The sequence below is a fragment of the Pisolithus orientalis genome (genome assembly GCF_024613125.1).
Source record: "Pisolithus orientalis strain OTSU chromosome Unknown F5J12scaffold_9, whole genome shotgun sequence".
In the NCBI taxonomy this organism is placed as follows: Eukaryota; Fungi; Basidiomycota; class Agaricomycetes; order Boletales; family Pisolithaceae; genus Pisolithus; species Pisolithus orientalis.
In genome coordinates, this window is record NW_026260790.1 from 181,979 (window position 1) to 198,051 (window position 16,073).

Below are 16,073 nucleotides of genomic sequence, written 5' to 3' on the forward strand. Positions count from 1 at the left end.
GAACAGTGCACGATTGGATACGTAGACATGTTATATAACCAGCCTTGTACTTCTGTATCTACCCTGCATATAATTTTTCCTTACTGTGTGTTATTTTGCGTTGCGTGACGTCGACAAGACCGGCTAAGTTCTAACTGGAGGTGTGCCAAATACGGCCCCGACTTTTTGGGTCCACAAATGTTGCCTCTCAGCAGCTGCTGTAGACACGCGACTCGCTCGCTTCTAGCATTCTCGGATTCGAATGCTGCATGCGTAGGGCTCCCGGCACTCAGCACTCAAGTCAGAAGTTATGCAAAGGCGCGACCTGGAGCGGTCAAGCCAAGTTGTAAGCTTGCACAACAATCCTCGAACGCGACATTGCTGACGAGTGTACAGCACATGGCTTTTCGAAGGCCCAGAAGAAGGGAAAGGGTGGAGAACTTGAAGATACAGATCAAGCAGTAGCCACAAAACGGAAGAGGTACACGGTAAGTGTTACGACCAACCAGTTGTTTACGGTCATCCCAAAATCTCGGAAGGTGGTATGGACACTAATCGATGCTGCTGCAGGCCTTCCTTCCGATGCCAGTAGCTCAGTTGACACATCCACTGTTCGAGACGGACCGGCGGAATAGCCAACTCCAGCTGCAGAATTTCCATCCGGTGAGTTTGTAGTTCCTCAATCAGATTTTGTGGACTCGCTCACGCAAAATTTCAATCACAGGAAATCCTCACAGAGGCGGTCATATCACAAGCACTCGCATTCCCTCAAAATGACAAGGACCCCTCCCGAATATTTGGGCTGCCTCGAAATCTACTTGTTGAGGTTGGTACCTCGGGTTACTTCGTTCATTTGCAACAGTTCATTCCTTTTTTTTGTATGGTCATCCAGTATCGAATCCTTTCAAAACCGTGCTCAGTAATACGGGGTGTGACAATCGACGTCATCAATAGATTGGATTTAGCGAGTCAAGAAGGGCAGCACAAACCACAGGCTAGTGATTGGTGAGTTTCCGACGGAATTCATATGAATACTTGTATCCAAACCTATTTCCTTAGCCGGTTCACCTGGCTGCTGGAAAGAGCGTTCTCTTGCTGCAAGCACTACAATACTGTTATATGCGGGACTGGATCGTGTTATACTTCCCGAGAGGTGCGTACTCCACCGTCACAGGGGAAAAATAACTCGACGGTCGTCGCCAGCGATCAGTCTCGTCAACTCTACGACTTCCTACGCGTACGATCCCCGGACCCAGACATACGCTCAACCTGTCTTCGCATACCAAACCCTCCAGCGTCTCCTGACTGTCAATGGTCCACGACTAGAGCAATTGCATACGCAAGCGGGCGTGGAGGTGGAGCGTAGAGGAACCTGTCCCTGCAGGCACGACCCTTGCGGACCTCGTGAAAGTAGGGACGAAGGAACAGGTATTGGCTCCTACCGTGTTGACGGCAGTCCTATCAGAGCTTGGAAAGCAAACTGCGTACGTATCTGTCGAGTGCAGTATCACCCGGAGGTTTGCATGTTTCGTTATCTAGATTCCCCGTTTTGCTCGCCATCGATGACTTCCAAGCGATATACTGCAAGACGAAGTATCGCGATCCACACTACTCCCGGATTCAGCCGTACCACCTTTCCATGCCACGCTTATTGTTGGAATATGCCAGCGGACTAAAGCAATTCGTAAGTCAGTTCTGTAGCTGTCCAATGAGATGCTCAGTACATCTTTAGGCCCGAGGTGCTGTCGTAGGTGCCCTTTCAGGTACAGACACCACTTTCAAGCTTCCACTTGAACTTGCGGAAGTCCTCGGCCTACCCCCAACATCGCACTCCGGTCCATACGCCAAACGCGTCCCGGAATTGCAAAGCTATGCCAAGGGGCTCTCACGGGTGAGCGTTCCGGATGCACTCGCTGTGTCTGAAGCAACGGAGTTGTTCGATGTGTGGACCCGTGACCGTGCTATTCCGGCAGGTATGTTGACGCGTTCGCCTGTATACCGACGAGTGCTGAACTGGTATTTTATGCAATGCAGCACCAAATGACGAGTTGTTCCTGGCGAAGTACAGCGAGTCCGGTGGGAATGCAAGAGATTTTATCTGGAAAGGTTTGCTGTCCACCTTGACGTTGTAGAGGCATAGACAAATTACGAAGCTTGCATGCGTAACTACTAATCTATTGACAAAGATTGTGGGGACGAGACTTGGCTAGACACAGACCAGGTTCCGGCTCGGGATGAGGGCATCATTCCCTAGAAATAGATCCGGGTCCTCAACGTCGTCTGCCTCTACTACAGGCCGCCTGTAAAGTCACCGAGGAGCGATTTTTGTTACGTTACAGCAAATTCTTGAATGAACGAAGCTTTTTTTGTGGCCAATGGCATATTTGTGGTTGTGGGAGAAGTCTTCATGTACCAAGACCCGGCAAACACGGTAGTATCCGGTCACCGTTCAGTGCAACCCCTTGTGGAGGTTGCAAGTACAGTACTTACTACCTAACGAAGAGGTGACCTTCGTTGTCGTTGCATGTTCGTTGTGGATAGGTTCCTGGCCGGGTCTTTGAGTGCCAGTTATGTATGTATGTAGGGCCGCGAAAGTCTTGGCAATCGTCCGCGTTTTTCTGATCGGCTGAGTGAGAGTATGTATATAACTTATGAATACGAGAATTGGCCAAGCTGACACCTGCCACGCACACACCGGGTTTTCTCTGCTGCCCGAGGGTCTCCCCACCCAGACTTTGCAATCGCTTTGCCTCTCCCGGTTTACATCCTTGAGGCAGAGCGGCTGACACTCGGAGCCTTGGCCGCTCGATCGTTGCTTCGCGTCTTCCCCACTCGGTTCTGAAGGTTATTTAGACCTTGCAAGATGGCTATCTATTCCTTGTTGCCAACCCACCGCCAGCCAGAACGTATGCGATCGTGGTGTAGCTCTTTTCAGACGACCCACCTCACAGGCAGACACTACGCCCGCTGGATTGCTGGTGGGGTCACCTTCATAGGAGTCCTCTGGTTCATCGTGCTACCCTCTCTCTTCGGACGTGGCAAGTATATGGGACCTCCGTTCCATGACTTGGGTCCACCCCCGCCTCCGCCTGCCCAGCATCATCCTGTCCTTCCTGAATCCCCTCCTGAAGTCGAAATTGATTACCCTCCCCCGCATCCCCCACAAAGCGCCCCCAATTCCGCAAGGTCAGACGCTGTCAGAGACGCTTTTCTCCACGCATACAACGGTTACACGCGGTATGCTTGGGGGTTCGACGAACTGCGACCAAAATCTGGTGGAAAAGCTAACACGTAAGTTGCGCTGCTCAGGACTTACTGCTCCATCTCTAATCCCAACCCTCCTTTCCAGCTTCAACGGATGGTCCATCACATTGTTAGACGCATTGGACTCCTTATGGATCATGGATCTTCACGATCAGTTCTACGAGGCCATTCCTGCGGTGGCTAATATAACCTTCCTCACTGAGGTCTTGCTTTCCGATCAAGCACTTACATTCAGCTACTGAAAAACATCTGTCCAGGATAAATTTGCTCCATTTTTCGAGACTGTCATACGTGCGTTAGGAGGATTGCTCTCTGCCTATGCACTTTCCGGAGAGCCCATCCTTCTTACTCGCGCCGATGACCTCGGAAAAGCCCTTTTACCTGTCTTCAACACCAATTCTGGCTTGCCAATGTATGCCGTCAATACGGCTACGTCAGTCCAGCCCTCGCTTCCTTATCAGTTAGCGTTCGTTTACTTCCATTCTTTTCAGTGGTGCAACGAGGCCCGGCTGGAACGTCGACGCATTCTTTGCTGAAATGGCAAGTTGTCAGTTAGAGTACAAGTACCTTGCCCATCTCACTGGTCGGACGGACTACTTCACTCGAGTCCGTCACACTTTTTTTTTTGTTCAGTCAACGCGCATTCATTATCTCGACAGGTGGATCATGTCATCGACATCATGTACAAGCTGTCGCCGACTACCGATCTCTATCCAACGCAATGGTCCATCAAGCAGGGTAAGCCTGCTAATAGTGCGTGATCGATTGCCATGTCCTCTCTATCGATAACCATATGGCTCACAGACGTACTCTCCGTTGGTGCTGCCGCCGACAGTGGATACGAGTACCTTCTGAAGCAGTACCTCCTTACGGCCCGTTCAGAACCAAGAGTCAGAGAAATGTGTACGTCTAGTCTCGTCTCTGAAAGTTTTTCCTACGACAAGAGAGTCGTTCTTAGACCTCAAATCTGTTCGAGCGATAATCGAAAACTTGTTCTTCCTCTCTCCAAATAGGAAGCTTCTCTATGTCACGGACATGAACAGAGGAACCGTATCCCGCACCTTCGAACACCTTTCTTGCTTCCTTCCTGGATTGTTGGTACTTGGTACCAAAATGATCGACATGCCCCCAAGTGACCGCGAGTTGCACGAGTGGGCTGCACAGGGGTTGGCATACACGTGTTACGTATCGTACGCGGACCAACCATCCGGCTTAGGGCCAGATGAGATGGTGATGGACCCCTGGACTATCAATGACGGGTCCTCCGGACAATGGATCAGCCATGTGAAGGCTTGGATAGAGGAAGGGAAACCTGGCGGAGTCCCGCCCGGCCTTCATGAACCTGCCCCAGCCAAGGATGGAAGCGCTCAAGATTATCGTATCAAGAAAACTGATTACCTTCTGCGACCTGAGGTAGGCTACAAGGAACTGATGAATATGACAGAGCTCAATATGCATTGTCGCGCAGGTCGTCGAAAGTTTGTATTTGATGTGGCGAACAACGGGTGATGAGCGGTGGAGGGAACGTGGTTGGGAGATCTTCCAGTCTATCGAAAAGCATGCCTGGACCGTGTATGGGTATGCGAGTCTCCGTGGAGTAGATCGCGAAACCCCGGCGAAGCTTGACGAAATGCCAAGGTGAGCCCTCACTTGCCGAACCTGTTTGTAGTTCTGATTCGCCATTCACTACAGTTACTTCCTTGCTGAGACGTAAGTACTTAAACTTTCGCTCGTGACCCGCTGAGGTTGACGTTGTTTTTAGACTGAAATACCTTTATCTTCTTTTCGTGGAAGAAGATATCATTCCCCTCGATCGATGGGTGTTCAACACGGAAGCGCACCCTCTCCCAGTTTTCGAGTGGTCGCAGTGGGAGAAAGTGCAGTACAAGATACCCTTGTAGAACTCTCTTCTGTACTTGGATTCATTTTCATTCGTGGTTGTTATATGGAGATTTTACCCGGGTCATCAAAATCACGCTCTTTCTTGCTTACTCATTTCCTTCTCTGCACACAGTATCGTATGTATTGTTTTAGAGCTCCTTGGTTGAGCCAATCTACGATGTACCACCAGAGTGTCAAGACCGTGGACGAGTGTATGGGGCAGCAGTTTCAATCTACTCGGTGGACCTGACAACAAGCCTCCTGCCGCCTGCATTCACATAAGTTTTTTATTTTCACGTTTCTATTTAATCCACACAACTAAGTCAACTCCATGTCCGCGTCTTCCGGGGCGCCGTCCGAGTTTTCAGCTTTGGGGCGCTTAGTACCGGGTGGTGCTTCAGAATCTGCACTCTCCGCTTGATCCTGTAGCAATCGTTGCAGTGCAAGTTTATGCTTAAGCCGTCCAAGCGTCCTCTTTGGCAAGCTCCTCTCGACACTGGCTGATGTACCGCTGCCTTCGAGAAGTTCGGACTGTCCGCGCTCTTGAATTTCAGGCTCGCCATCAACATGCTTAGGTAGAGATACGAGGTCCGAGTATAGATCTAAGGCTTTGAGTTCTGTCGGAGTTGCTGTGAAGAACTCAACAGGTAGCTCCCTATGAATCAGGACATACAGACCTGGTATCACGCATGCTGAATTGAGTGACTGGAGGAGCGGGGGTGCGTTATCAACTTCAAGGAACTGATAGATGCAAGTCAGATAAACTTCACAGCAGCCAAGGTTGGACACGTCAAACCTCGCCAGAATGCCATCTTACGACCCGAACCAATTTCCCTAGACTTTCAGGATTTTCCTTACCCCCGTAGTCTGCATCCAATAAGATCCAGATCAAGCCGTAACCAGCTACGGTGAAGTTGATAATTGGTCTTCCGCAATCAAATCGACAAATCGCTGCATCATCAGTAACGTCGACTGATGAAAATGCAAACAATGCTGTCGCGCTGTAAGATGATATAGGTCAGACCTGAGGCTGTCAGACAAGAAGAAAAAAAAAAAAGAAGGCGATACCCGACGACGCTGAATACTATATGGCTTCCGCCTCGGGAAACGAAAGAATCAATTTTGTGTACAACGAATACTGTTTCTGTCTCGGCGAGATCCCGGTTCGACATCGACACGTCCGCGGATGAACCGGCGATTGGGTCCTCGCTGTCACCGCGTTGGATATCCTGCTTCTGTTTCGTTTTCTTTTTCCGCCGACCGCTTCTCTTGTTAATTTCCGCGTCGTCATCACCGCCATTCTGTGATTTAGGCCTCCGCTTTGGAGCCTTCGCCATCATAAAAGGTTCAACGTCACCAAAGATGTTGACGTTGCGCTCTAAACGGCCTGTCATCCAATCCCATATTTTCAGGTCCGGGTCGCCCCCGCCAGAGATTAGACTAGTCGGCGCAGATGGGGGAATGTGAATAGCAGAGACATATCTTTCCGAAAGACATTAGCTCTTTTCTGCGACGGTCAAACACGAATCATACCTTTCGTGACCTAGGCAATAGGACTCGATGACGAATCCTTCCGGATACCAACTCACTCTTATGTGTTCGTCCCTGTCGGACGTTATTATGAAGTCCTGATCAGGAGTGAGCAGACAACCCGTAAGGACAGAGACATGTCCAAGGACAAGGACTCCGCCAGAGGGATTTTCAGGTAAGGCAGATGCATCGTCGGCGGACTTTGTGGACGTGACACTCGGATCGTGGCGTAGAGTGTACCTTGCGGGCGTTCCGTGTAAGATCACTGGACCACCACACATTACACTCACCGAAACACATCGCCGAATTTATCAGCGACGAGAACATCATCGCCCTTCGTGAACTCTATCCCCGTCGCTTTTTTGGGTAATTCTCTGCAAAAAAAAAAAAAAAAAGTCCAGCGATATACATCCCAGGGATCCGTCGGGGCCGTACCGTGTGCTCATCAAAGCCAGGGGCCCTAAATCCCATACTTTCAAGTGCTTGTCGTCCCCAGCAGTCGCAAGGTATTTATCGTCATGACTTATCGCTGCGCAACGGATCGGACCTGACTTGATCACGGCATCCTTGTCCTGCGCGCTGAAGTTCGTTGTGGAGTGGAGGATGTCACCGGTACTGTGTTACCAAGAGGTAAGGACTACAACAGAGTCACGCGTTCATGGCGGTACCTCGTTTCAAGTACTTGAATATGGGCTCCGGTGATGACCACAGAGCGAACCGGACCAATGAAGAGCCTGGAATGAGGATATCGAGACATGTTTTGAAGCCATGTACCCAGTCACAACCCAGTTGCCTTATCTAGACTCCAGAGCGATAGGGGTCATGAATCATGACCGCAGAAAAGCTACGATCCACCGAGTATGGCCCCCTCATTTGTTTACGGTGGGTATTTCTTTATTTTTTCATCAGGAGGAGCACGTGGTAACTGTAACAATAAGATCCTAGTTTATCAGGCTTCTTGCAATGACACCAGCGGGTCTGAGTCCATTAATGTTTCAATTGATAGCTTTGTCTTTGTCATACTGGTCTTGTAATAATAATTCATCGTGTGGGTTCCAATTGTACAGTTCATCGGCAAATGCCGACTGTGGCTGACTACCAAACTCAAATTATACTGACACAGGCGGCGCAACTCGTCAACGACAACCCCTCCAAGCAAACAAGATGGTCAGCATTTTCTGCCCTTACTTACTCGAGTTGAACCCTTTTGACGGAATCTGACAGAGCAAACGCACACGCAAGGTTGGTGTGACCGGAAAGTACGGCACTGTGCGTATAAGTCATCCTGGGATCGTTTGAAAGAAGTGCATGTTGAAACTACCGGTTTATTGCATATATAGCGTTACGGTGCCTCCCTGCGTAAGCAGGTGAAAAAAGTGTGTCTGTATTTACTGCAGTTCCTTCGTGATCTGACCTTGTACTGCGCAGATGGAAGTAACGCAGCATGCTCGTTATACCTGCACGTTCTGTGGAAAGGCAAGTAGTGATAATCTATTCTCGTTCGTTTCGTCTCACGCGTTCATCGGTGTCTCTTCTGACCTCGTAGGACTCCGTTAAACGTCAAGCGGTCGGTATCTGGAGCTGTCGTTCGTGTAAAAAGACTATCGCAGGAGGGGCGTGGACAGTTGCTACGACAGCGGCTGCTACAGTACGGAGGTGAGCGCCCTAGATGATGTGGCTTCTGCAGATACTCAGCTATGATGCCAGCACCGTTCGTCGTCTGCGGGAGTTGACTGAGGCATAAGTGTAATACATGCCGTATATTCTTTCACATGCTCTTATCATGTTCTTACACATGTTCCGGCAACGCTATGCCTCGCATTTGTATGCAATTAAGATGAATACTTTGTGCTATATAACCGAACCAGACTTCGGGCCTGAACGAAGGCACCCGAAATGCTCAGCGTGATAGCACGCACTTGGGATACCCAAAATTATACATGTATTCAACGAAACGAAATAATATGCACAAAATATAATAGATCACTACAACGGTGTGGGGCCCGAGCCCTCTTTTTCACTCTCTTCGTCTTCTGTGTCATCTTCCTCGTCTGTATCATTGTCATTGTTGTCGTCGTCGTCATCGTCATCATCTTCACTCTCATTGAAGACGAGAGATACGAAGTCGTCACCAAGTTGGGCATCCTTGACGGAGACATGCTGCGAACTCGGTGTATTGTCAGGACCAGAGAGAGAACTAGAAGTGACGGCGGATGTTGCGGCAGAATCAGCCAGGGGCTTCAAACCCGGGGCTGATGGTGCGGGCGTTGTCGGTGTCGCCGCCGATGTCGAATGCACTTTGCGACTGCGGTTCGCACGTATGACATGAGGAAGCTTACATCCCTTCGTTGAACAAGTGCCCTTTTCTGCGAAATCTGGACACTCTCTAACGTGTTGCATTTTACAGTCGAGGCCCTTCGCGCAAAACCCTAGGACAGCAAAGTCACGGCAGACACCATGCCGCTGGCCCACGCGAATGTGAGGAAAAGGACACTTTTCCCGAGTGCACCGTCCATTGTTTGCGAAATGGACACAAAGCGGTGTGCGTTCCGGAATCGGGTCGTGGGAAAGGCTGCAGCTCTCAGCAGTGTTGGGACAGTTGCCATGTAAAAAGTTCCAACAGATGGCGATCTTGTCTGGGTCGTGCCGATACATACAAGTAAGGCCACGGCTGCATGCACCTATGAGCAACGTGGTCAGTCGTATTCATGGGCGAAGGATCAGTGTGCTGCCAGAGTAAGGAAGTATGACTCACCTGTAGTGGTGAAGCGAGGGCATGGTTTGTCAACGTATTTCAATCGTTTCGCAGCTCGACGTCCCCTATAACGGACCATTAGAGTTGAATTCTGTAATAATGCTTGATGGTGGACAGACTGAGTGGGAGGCCGAGTATTATCGAGAGTCAAGTTTCGATTCCTCAGTCGGTGACTCCTAGAGGATACCTTTGATTTGTAAATCCGACCTGCTGGGATGCGATGTCCGTTTGTCGTCCTGAGAAACTCTTGCTGAGGTATGGGCCTAAGGGGGACTTTGATGGGTGCTGTTGTCGGTTTTGGTGCTAGAATGAAGGTGCGTGATTTGATGGTTGGGTCCCCGCCCATCGCATGCGACCTGCAACACAAATACTTACCATCCTTTCGTACGAGAGAACGAGAGGAAGATTCGAATGCGACACCACCGATGACGATATCCCGGGTTGAGGAAGGTTGCGTGGTCTTCGTTGCGGGGGCTGGAACGTGGTTGGATGCTATATTCTGATAAGATCGAGGTTTGTAAGAAGGAGGAGGCCTGTAGGTTGGATTAACATATTTATTGCTTCTGCGATAACTTGCGGGGCCGGGGGCAGGTCCATAAGCTTGCTGGACAGACTTGTGATGGTTGATCGCGCCTTGATAGATAATGGGTTAGAGAATGTTACATGTAAATCCAAGCGAGACAAACCTGTTAAGCGGGCTATTTCTGCCTTGAGGACTGCGTCACTTGTGGTGGTCATTGTGGTTGGAGTTCAAGAGCGGATTGCGACAACCTTGGTCACAACACGAGGACGGGTACAAACATGTGCAAACAAGTGTGCCTATTACGTAAGTACTTGTACAAAGCCGTGCTCCTCCCGGCCTGCAAAATTATACCGTAAAACTCGAAGTCGAAATATAACAACACAATTCCTTCCAGTCTAACCAAAACGCCTCAATGAAATGCGACACTTATACCGTGATCTGCGAACTGTCCAGCCCAAGAGCATGCAAAAACAAATTGACATTAGCCAGTTTCGTCGACCGCTCTTCCTCGTCCGTAATCCATCCCTTGTGGACACTCGCAACATTCTCCAGGACTTTGTCACGCAGCCCAGCAACTAATGTGGATTGTTGATCTGGAGAAGCGTGGAGGGCCACTGCTGCCAGGAACTGCCACACAGGCTGATCGAGAAGATCGGCTTGCCGCATAACAGTTGGCCCCGCCGTTGTTGCCGCCGGCTGGAGTGCGAAACGCGTAGATGGGAATAGCATGGGGAAATACGGGGCGAGGAGCTGGAAAAAATGGTCGAACACCAACTGCCTGAACTCTTCATGAATGATACAATAACCGTCAGGATCACCGCAAACACGCACCATTGTTGAGCCTCTTCAGGTGTTGGAAGATCCGTCGGCTCGGCAATAGTGCTCATTCCTTGCTTGATGATCTCTACACGACTCAAAAACAGCGTGAGCATCGCAATACCGGGCTATCAAACCGGTAATCGTGTAAGCTCATGCTAGTCAACGAGATTTTGGCGTGATACTCACCCGAGTCTGAGCAACCTGGATGATGTCACTCCGATCTAGGAGTAATCCTAGTAATCCCGTAACGAGTCGTAACTCTGCCCGAGCGACAACCGGTAAGATGCTCTGTAGTACGCTTCCGAGGAATGCAGCTGTCTGTCGCTCCACCTCTTGCCGTTCTGGTGAGTCTTCAAGGGTATCAAGAATATGTGCCTGCGCGACCACATCTAATTGAGAAAAACAAGCCACAAGTAGTGTCAAAAGCGTTGGCATTCGGTGGGTGGCAATATGTCGACTGAGCCGTGGGAGTAGTTTTTTGCCCTTGATGGGTGTGAGGAGGGAAATGAACGGGTGTGGGTCACTGTGGGTCCTGTCAACATTGTCCAAGCTCAAAACTAATTTCCTTTTTACCTGGTCTCAAGAGGAATCAAGACCTTCAGCGCGACCCATATCTGTTCCACCAGATCATTATATGAGTTGGACCTGGGTGAGCATCAGTCAAATTCGACGGGCTTGCCAGCGGAGTAAGGCGTACCATGCGGTAACAGCCATTACGTCTTCCTCTGGTGGTTGATCGCGTCGCAGTTGCTCGACGTTCAATACCAGGTCATAAAGTGCTTCTAGTGCGACGAGGACTTGCCGATGCGTAAGCGGATCTTTCCTCACCACGCCATCAGCCTGAATCCACCGAACACCACGACGGCGACAACGGCCAACCCAAACAATTATCGATACGGAGCAGCGAAAGAGAAGCGTTAGCACAACAGGAAGTGGCGCGACAAAAGTAACCCACGCCGGCCGCATCTCCCAAAGCCTCGCGCCCCATTTTTGCAGCCTCACGTGCAGCACCATTACTATCTCCCAAAGGGTGCCGGGTGTCTAGTTGGACATCATCCTTGGAAATGTGTGGGTGTGTACCAGATACGGTGGATGTCGCGGTACCCGCATCAACCTGAAGGAGTTGTCGAGGTGCAGCCTTGTAACTCCGTCCGGCGGTTTTGCCAAGAGCTCCCTGAAGACTTTGAAGGGCTAAAGGCACATACTAGTTTCAGAAGAGAAGAAGGTAAGAAAAGACAGACGCACAGTGCAAACCCTTCTCTTTTTCGCGGAGCCTGGCATTGCTGACAATCCGCTCCACCTGTGCTTCCATTTTTTGCATCGCACTTTGGCGCCTTCCGGGCACTTTTTGCCCAAGTCCGAGGCCGACACCACCGCCCGACCCAAACTTGAGAACGCGCTCGTCTCCAGACTGCAAACCCATGCGAGAACGAAGGATGGCACCGTAAACCTGTGCGTAGAAGTCATCCGCATACGGGTCCTGCGTAACAAGTTGCGAGACCTGTATTCTGGTGATGAAGTCCTTATCAGATTGCGTCATCAAATCGTTGTAACGTGACTGCAAATGCAAGATCAGCAGATACTGCGAAGCCAGATAAAATGAACAGACCATGTGCGCAATTTTGGCCGCCTTGCGGCGCCGTTTCTCCTCCATTCGCTCCGTCTCCATAATTTTACGCATGGCCTCTGCTCGTAGGGCTTCTTGTTCCGCCTGGCTTATGCCCTGCACGTCCCTCATAAACTCCGCTTGAGCCATTTCTGAAAGCAATCTCTGCTGTAGTTGGATATTTTGTGGTAAAAATTGGGCGTTGTGTTGGTTCATCAAGGGCGTTTCTGCAGGATTCCCACCTACGTAAGTGGCAGGCGAGTGTCCCCTGCGCTGCTGCAACGCTTGTAAGTCCGCGTAACTAGCTTGTCGGCGGGCTTGAACGGAGGGTTGGCGCTGAATGTGGGATATTGACTGAGCGCGTAGCTGCCTTTCGATCTCTTCCATTCTTAGTCGTTCTTGTAGCTCTTTCAAGCGCTCCTGCTGTTGTCTTTCCTGTTCTTGTTGTAGCAGCAAGATCTGTTGTTGGTGTTGATGATGGAAACGAGGGGACTGTGTGCGGGGTAACTGGGCGTTGGCGTGGTGTACCATACGTGGAGGGGGCGTAGGCTGCTGCTGGAACGGGTGCTGATGCTGACTGAGACGTAGTTGTAGCTCATGCTGTTGTTGCTGTTGAAGTTGTTGCGTGAGTAACCTCTCCTGCTGCTCCTGTTCGGCAAGGCGCAACTCCCGCTCTCGTTGCAGTTGCATTTGTTGTCGTAATTCGAGCTCCTGGCGCTGACGGGCTTGCTGCGCAGCGAGCCGCATTTCAGCCTCTATCTCTTGCAGAGTTCGTGCACCGGTCTGCGTGACACCACGAGAGATCGGACGAGGTACTGAAATCGGTGTCTGCGATCGGGGGTGGATCTGCTGATCGTGTAGCCGATGGTCTGCAAGCGCATGCGAAGGCAGAGTGGTCTTGTTCAATGCAGACGGCGCTCGCTGGTGATCCGTGGGACGTGAAGTCCCATTTGCGCGAGGACCGGGAAGCATCGAAAACGGTGACTGGTCATCCCAGATTGAAACACCAGCTGGAGAAGCGACTACGTCGATGTCATATAGATGAGTGTGACTAAGGAGAACAAACGAGTTACATACCGCGCCCAGCCAGCCTCGATGCAAATTGGCTAGAGTCCTGCAGGGGTGTCTGCTGCCTCGGGAGTTCCTGGGTAACGATCTGCTCCTCATCCCTGCCTCCGATGACATCTGGCAAAGTCTGTCTTGTGAAATCAAAGTCTTTGCCTGCCAACCATGTCGCACTCAGAAGAGATGAGAACACAACATGCTTCAGTACTCACCAACTTCACCTATGCCACCAAATGTCTCATCGTTCAGTTCATCGCCCCCTTCGAGCAGGGCATCACCAAGACCATCGTAACTGTCGTCCCCCCAGGTGTAGACCGCAAGGTCCTCAGACTCTTGCAGGCCACCTTCCAAAAACTTCTTCTTTTCTTCCTCTAAACTGCTGGTTTCGAATCCAAAGAAAGACATAAGAAAGCCTTGCCTTGACAAGCCAAAGGTCTTCCGGGAACTTCGAAAACGAAGAAATCGGAGAGATATGCGGTCTCAGTCACAAATACGACCATACACACTCCGTTAACCCTATTACTTTGCTTGACATACTACACTACTCTATTACAACACTGCCCGTAAACAAGCAATCTAACCTAACCCTGTCCCTGCATTGTCTGCTTCCCCATACACAATCGTCCTCTCATATGGCATCTCCATCGACCCGATCTTCAAATCCGTTGAAAATCCCAGAAAAATGGGCAGATCCTTTGTTAAGGTTGCCTCGGTATAGTACGTCATGTTTAGGCGGGCTGGGATGGCGGAAAGAGATACAGACAACTCGTAGTTCGTGTTCAGTCCATTTCCCGGGCATTGCTCTATAAGTGACCATCGAACAGTTGGGCACGAGCCTTGGCTCTGAATTTCCGACACTACTGCAATCTGAGCAACACGTACAATGTTCAGTCTCGGGATACGTATATAAGGGAGTAACGTACCGGTCCATAGGGGCTATTTTGGTGTATCGTACCAGCAGGTCTGCACGGCGGGACAGTATCCAGGATGCTCAGCGGAAATGACGTGCCATCAGTGCATTCTCCTGAAAACATCACTGTGAAGGAAGCAGACTTGAAGCGAGCATCCTCAAAGGGATCTGGGATAAAACTAAACTTGAAATGCAGCGTCCCTGGAGAACCGTCTAGGGTGTTCAGGAACATGAGAGCAACGAACGACTCCCCATCGTTCGCTCGGCCGATTTCCAGACCAGGATCCGTCTCCCTTGGCACATATTCACAGTGCGGCTCCTGGTCACGAAACTGTATACGGTTATGAGGCCAACGGAAAATGCCTTTGCGTTTTGGTTTGATCTCGAATTCTCCTGTGCAAGGTTTTCTAGATATTCCACCGTCGTAGTCTCTCGGAGGGTGGGGTGGTACATAAATATGAATGTCCTTAGACATAAGTGTCAAGTTAACAACGAATAAGCTCTCAATTTAGGGTGTCACCTCGCTTGCTGAACCTGCACTTCTATCCGATATTACCGACGAGGAATCGGAGTCGTTTGTGATGGTGACTGGTATTCTTGCAGAATTCTTCGTAAGCTACGTCTAGGCGGATAGCGGGCTATACCCACTCTCTGAGAAGAACGCGGCCCGTCAACCATTCCTGCATATCTGTTGTGTAAGAACACTGACTCGACACTCTTTGGTGCGTTACCTTCAATTCGTCCTTCGTGACCTGGCCTTTCTTCTCTGAAACTTGCTTCCCGTCATAGAAAATGACAAAGTGCGGCGTCTAATAACCCACGTCAAGTTGCGGTTGCGAGTGGTTATCCAGAGGACGGACGCACCTTGGTGGTCCGAACTAACTTCGCAATGTCCTTGACGTAACCCAAAAGATCGGACCGGGGAGTTTGCCGAATAGCAAGTAGTATCATACCGGATGCTCTGTGATGTTCACCCTACAGAAATGCCATTGTGCAGACGCGAATTGGGCGACAACACTTTTAAATATCGGTGTCGTCCGGATACAAAGGTAGCATAACGGAGAATAGGAGTATAAGACAACATTCGCGTTGGAAGTAATCTATTAACATTTATTTTCAGCATATCTTTGTGACCGAGAGGACTCACCATGCTGGAGAGCTCGTCAGGACTGGAAATGTACTGGATCGTGGCCATTCTGGGACTACAACGAGTGTGAGCTGAGGAGCAGTTGTATCCGTTTCGATACGACACTAGAATTCTGAATGGGTGCTTTCTTAAATCGACTCGTCTCATCACAGCGGTCCGAGCGCCCGTCTGCCAAGCTCGTCATCGAGATTTGAAGGGGTTCCACGGTGAAATCCAACTCATGTAGTGCATGTGACTTTCTACTATCAGACGCCTCCAGATTGGCAGAACCTGTGATCACCGCCATCCATCACATCAGACTTGACCACTTCGCTGTTTCAGATATCTATTTACGGAGGAATTGAGCGCGACGATGGAAAAGAAAGGTGTATTAACATGATCATACTCCCGGTCATATCGCTGAGGTTTCATTGCGATGGAGGCGAGGGGACCGATATGATGAACCTGGCGAGGAAACTGATATGATGGACCTGACCCACGACTCATGTGCTGAACTTCAATTGGGCATGTTGAGAGCGAGCATGTGGCGACGGGCGTCCACTTGGCTGAGGCCCCTATGTGGTCTAAAATTATCTCTCCGGGAGGACGGGCTGA

The 16,073-nt window shown here is 50.2% G+C and overlaps 8 protein-coding genes across 8 annotated transcripts; 3 read left to right on the forward strand and 5 right to left on the reverse strand.

Moving 5' to 3' along the window:
* Positions 1 to 177: 177 nt before the first annotated feature.
* Positions 178 to 2,233, forward strand: F5J12DRAFT_781697 (mitochondrial ribosomal death-associated protein 3-domain-containing protein; the record flags this gene model as incomplete). The annotated part of the gene is made up of 12 exons (XM_051742597.1): positions 178 to 325; positions 376 to 467; positions 550 to 642; positions 704 to 805; positions 872 to 984; positions 1,039 to 1,132; positions 1,154 to 1,216; positions 1,306 to 1,463; positions 1,519 to 1,663; positions 1,712 to 1,952; positions 2,014 to 2,085; positions 2,166 to 2,233. 12 exons carry the CDS (start codon positions 178 to 180, stop codon positions 2,231 to 2,233), a joined length of 1,389 nt encoding a protein of 462 aa, XP_051601281.1.
* Positions 2,234 to 2,618: 385 nt separating this feature from the next.
* F5J12DRAFT_821038 (glycoside hydrolase family 47 protein) lies at positions 2,619 to 5,285 on the forward strand. Its single transcript, XM_051745291.1, has 10 exons — positions 2,619 to 3,270; positions 3,329 to 3,446; positions 3,501 to 3,676; positions 3,735 to 3,849; positions 3,903 to 3,996; positions 4,048 to 4,146; positions 4,202 to 4,656; positions 4,712 to 4,881; positions 4,936 to 4,953; positions 5,006 to 5,285. The coding sequence occupies exons 1-10, from the start codon at positions 2,843 to 2,845 to the stop codon at positions 5,142 to 5,144; spliced, it is 1,812 nt and encodes a 603-aa protein (XP_051601282.1). The 5' UTR covers positions 2,619 to 2,842; the 3' UTR covers positions 5,145 to 5,285.
* Positions 5,286 to 5,442: 157 nt separating this feature from the next.
* Positions 5,443 to 7,411, reverse strand: F5J12DRAFT_891178 (WD40-repeat-containing domain protein; the record flags this gene model as incomplete). Its single annotated transcript, XM_051747461.1, has 7 exons — positions 5,443 to 5,865; positions 5,921 to 6,125; positions 6,193 to 6,606; positions 6,658 to 6,894; positions 6,945 to 7,028; positions 7,090 to 7,269; positions 7,323 to 7,411. The coding sequence occupies 7 exons, from the start codon at positions 7,409 to 7,411 to the stop codon at positions 5,443 to 5,445; spliced, it is 1,632 nt and encodes a 543-aa protein (XP_051601283.1).
* Positions 7,412 to 7,875: 464 nt separating this feature from the next.
* F5J12DRAFT_718780 (putative RPL43B-60S large subunit ribosomal protein) lies at positions 7,876 to 8,398 on the forward strand (the record flags this gene model as incomplete). Its single annotated transcript, XM_051741126.1, has 5 exons — positions 7,876 to 7,923; positions 7,995 to 8,030; positions 8,083 to 8,157; positions 8,201 to 8,310; positions 8,362 to 8,398. Coding segments are annotated over 5 exons (306 nt in total), but the record flags the coding sequence as incomplete, so codon positions are not given.
* Positions 8,358 to 10,147, reverse strand: F5J12DRAFT_972915 (uncharacterized protein; the record flags this gene model as incomplete). The annotated part of the gene is made up of 5 exons (XM_051750113.1): positions 8,358 to 9,335; positions 9,410 to 9,474; positions 9,529 to 9,712; positions 9,785 to 10,042; positions 10,096 to 10,147. 5 exons carry the CDS (start codon positions 10,145 to 10,147, stop codon positions 8,641 to 8,643), a joined length of 1,254 nt encoding a protein of 417 aa, XP_051601285.1. The 3' UTR covers positions 8,358 to 8,640.
* Positions 10,148 to 10,161: 14 nt separating this feature from the next.
* F5J12DRAFT_821077 (topoisomerase II-associated protein PAT1) lies at positions 10,162 to 13,901 on the reverse strand. Its single transcript, XM_051745292.1, has 10 exons — positions 13,635 to 13,901; positions 13,435 to 13,578; positions 12,361 to 13,379; positions 11,997 to 12,309; positions 11,707 to 11,942; positions 11,449 to 11,591; positions 11,325 to 11,396; positions 10,938 to 11,274; positions 10,764 to 10,876; positions 10,162 to 10,710 (listed from the first exon to the last, which is right to left on the reverse strand). Exons 1-10 carry the CDS (start codon positions 13,825 to 13,827, stop codon positions 10,359 to 10,361), a joined length of 2,922 nt encoding a protein of 973 aa, XP_051601286.1. The 5' UTR covers positions 13,828 to 13,901; the 3' UTR covers positions 10,162 to 10,358.
* A 26-nt stretch (positions 13,902 to 13,927) lies between these two features.
* Positions 13,928 to 15,015, reverse strand: F5J12DRAFT_562528 (uncharacterized protein). The gene is made up of 2 exons (XM_051740067.1): positions 14,346 to 15,015; positions 13,928 to 14,289 (listed from the first exon to the last, which is right to left on the reverse strand). Exons 1-2 carry the CDS (start codon positions 14,805 to 14,807, stop codon positions 13,999 to 14,001), a joined length of 753 nt encoding a protein of 250 aa, XP_051601287.1. The 5' UTR covers positions 14,808 to 15,015; the 3' UTR covers positions 13,928 to 13,998.
* F5J12DRAFT_562523 (thioredoxin-like protein) lies at positions 14,693 to 15,974 on the reverse strand. The gene is made up of 8 exons (XM_051740066.1): positions 15,865 to 15,974; positions 15,480 to 15,804; positions 15,286 to 15,432; positions 15,197 to 15,226; positions 15,064 to 15,141; positions 14,981 to 15,012; positions 14,853 to 14,920; positions 14,693 to 14,798 (listed from the first exon to the last, which is right to left on the reverse strand). Exons 2-7 carry the CDS (start codon positions 15,624 to 15,626, stop codon positions 14,875 to 14,877), a joined length of 480 nt encoding a protein of 159 aa, XP_051601288.1. The 5' UTR covers positions 15,627 to 15,804; positions 15,865 to 15,974; the 3' UTR covers positions 14,693 to 14,798; positions 14,853 to 14,874.
* Between the last annotated feature and the right edge of the window lie 99 nt (positions 15,975 to 16,073).

Coding starts and splice junctions, on each gene's coding strand:
- F5J12DRAFT_821038 (XM_051745291.1), top strand. CDS start 2,843: ATGGCTATCTATTCCTTGTTGCCAACCCACCGCCAGCCAGAACGTATG. Junction 3,447..3,500: donor ATATAACCTTCCTCACTGAG/GTCTTGCTTTCC, acceptor ACATCTGTCCAG/GATAAATTTGCTCCATTTTT. Junction 3,997..4,047: donor GCAGGGTAAGCCTGCTAATA/GTGCGTGATCGA, acceptor TATGGCTCACAG/ACGTACTCTCCGTTGGTGCT.
- F5J12DRAFT_821077 (XM_051745292.1), bottom strand. CDS start 13,827: ATGTCTTTCTTTGGATTCGAAACCAGCAGTTTAGAGGAAGAAAAGAAG. Junction 13,380..13,434: donor ATCGAGGCTGGCTGGGCGCG/GTATGTAACTCG, acceptor ACATCGACGTAG/TCGCTTCTCCAGCTGGTGTT. Junction 10,877..10,937: donor TCCAGGTTGCTCAGACTCGG/GTGAGTATCACG, acceptor CCGGTTTGATAG/CCCGGTATTGCGATGCTCAC.
- F5J12DRAFT_562528 (XM_051740067.1), bottom strand. CDS start 14,807: ATGTCTAAGGACATTCATATTTATGTACCACCCCACCCTCCGAGAGAC. Junction 14,290..14,345: donor AAAATAGCCCCTATGGACCG/GTACGTTACTCC, acceptor CGTGTTGCTCAG/ATTGCAGTAGTGTCGGAAAT.
- F5J12DRAFT_562523 (XM_051740066.1), bottom strand. CDS start 15,626: ATGAGACGAGTCGATTTAAGAAAGCACCCATTCAGAATTCTAGTGTCG. Junction 15,433..15,479: donor CTGACGAGCTCTCCAGCATG/GTGAGTCCTCTC, acceptor AAATGTTAATAG/ATTACTTCCAACGCGAATGT. Junction 15,142..15,196: donor AGTTAGTTCGGACCACCAAG/GTGCGTCCGTCC, acceptor GTGGGTTATTAG/ACGCCGCACTTTGTCATTTT.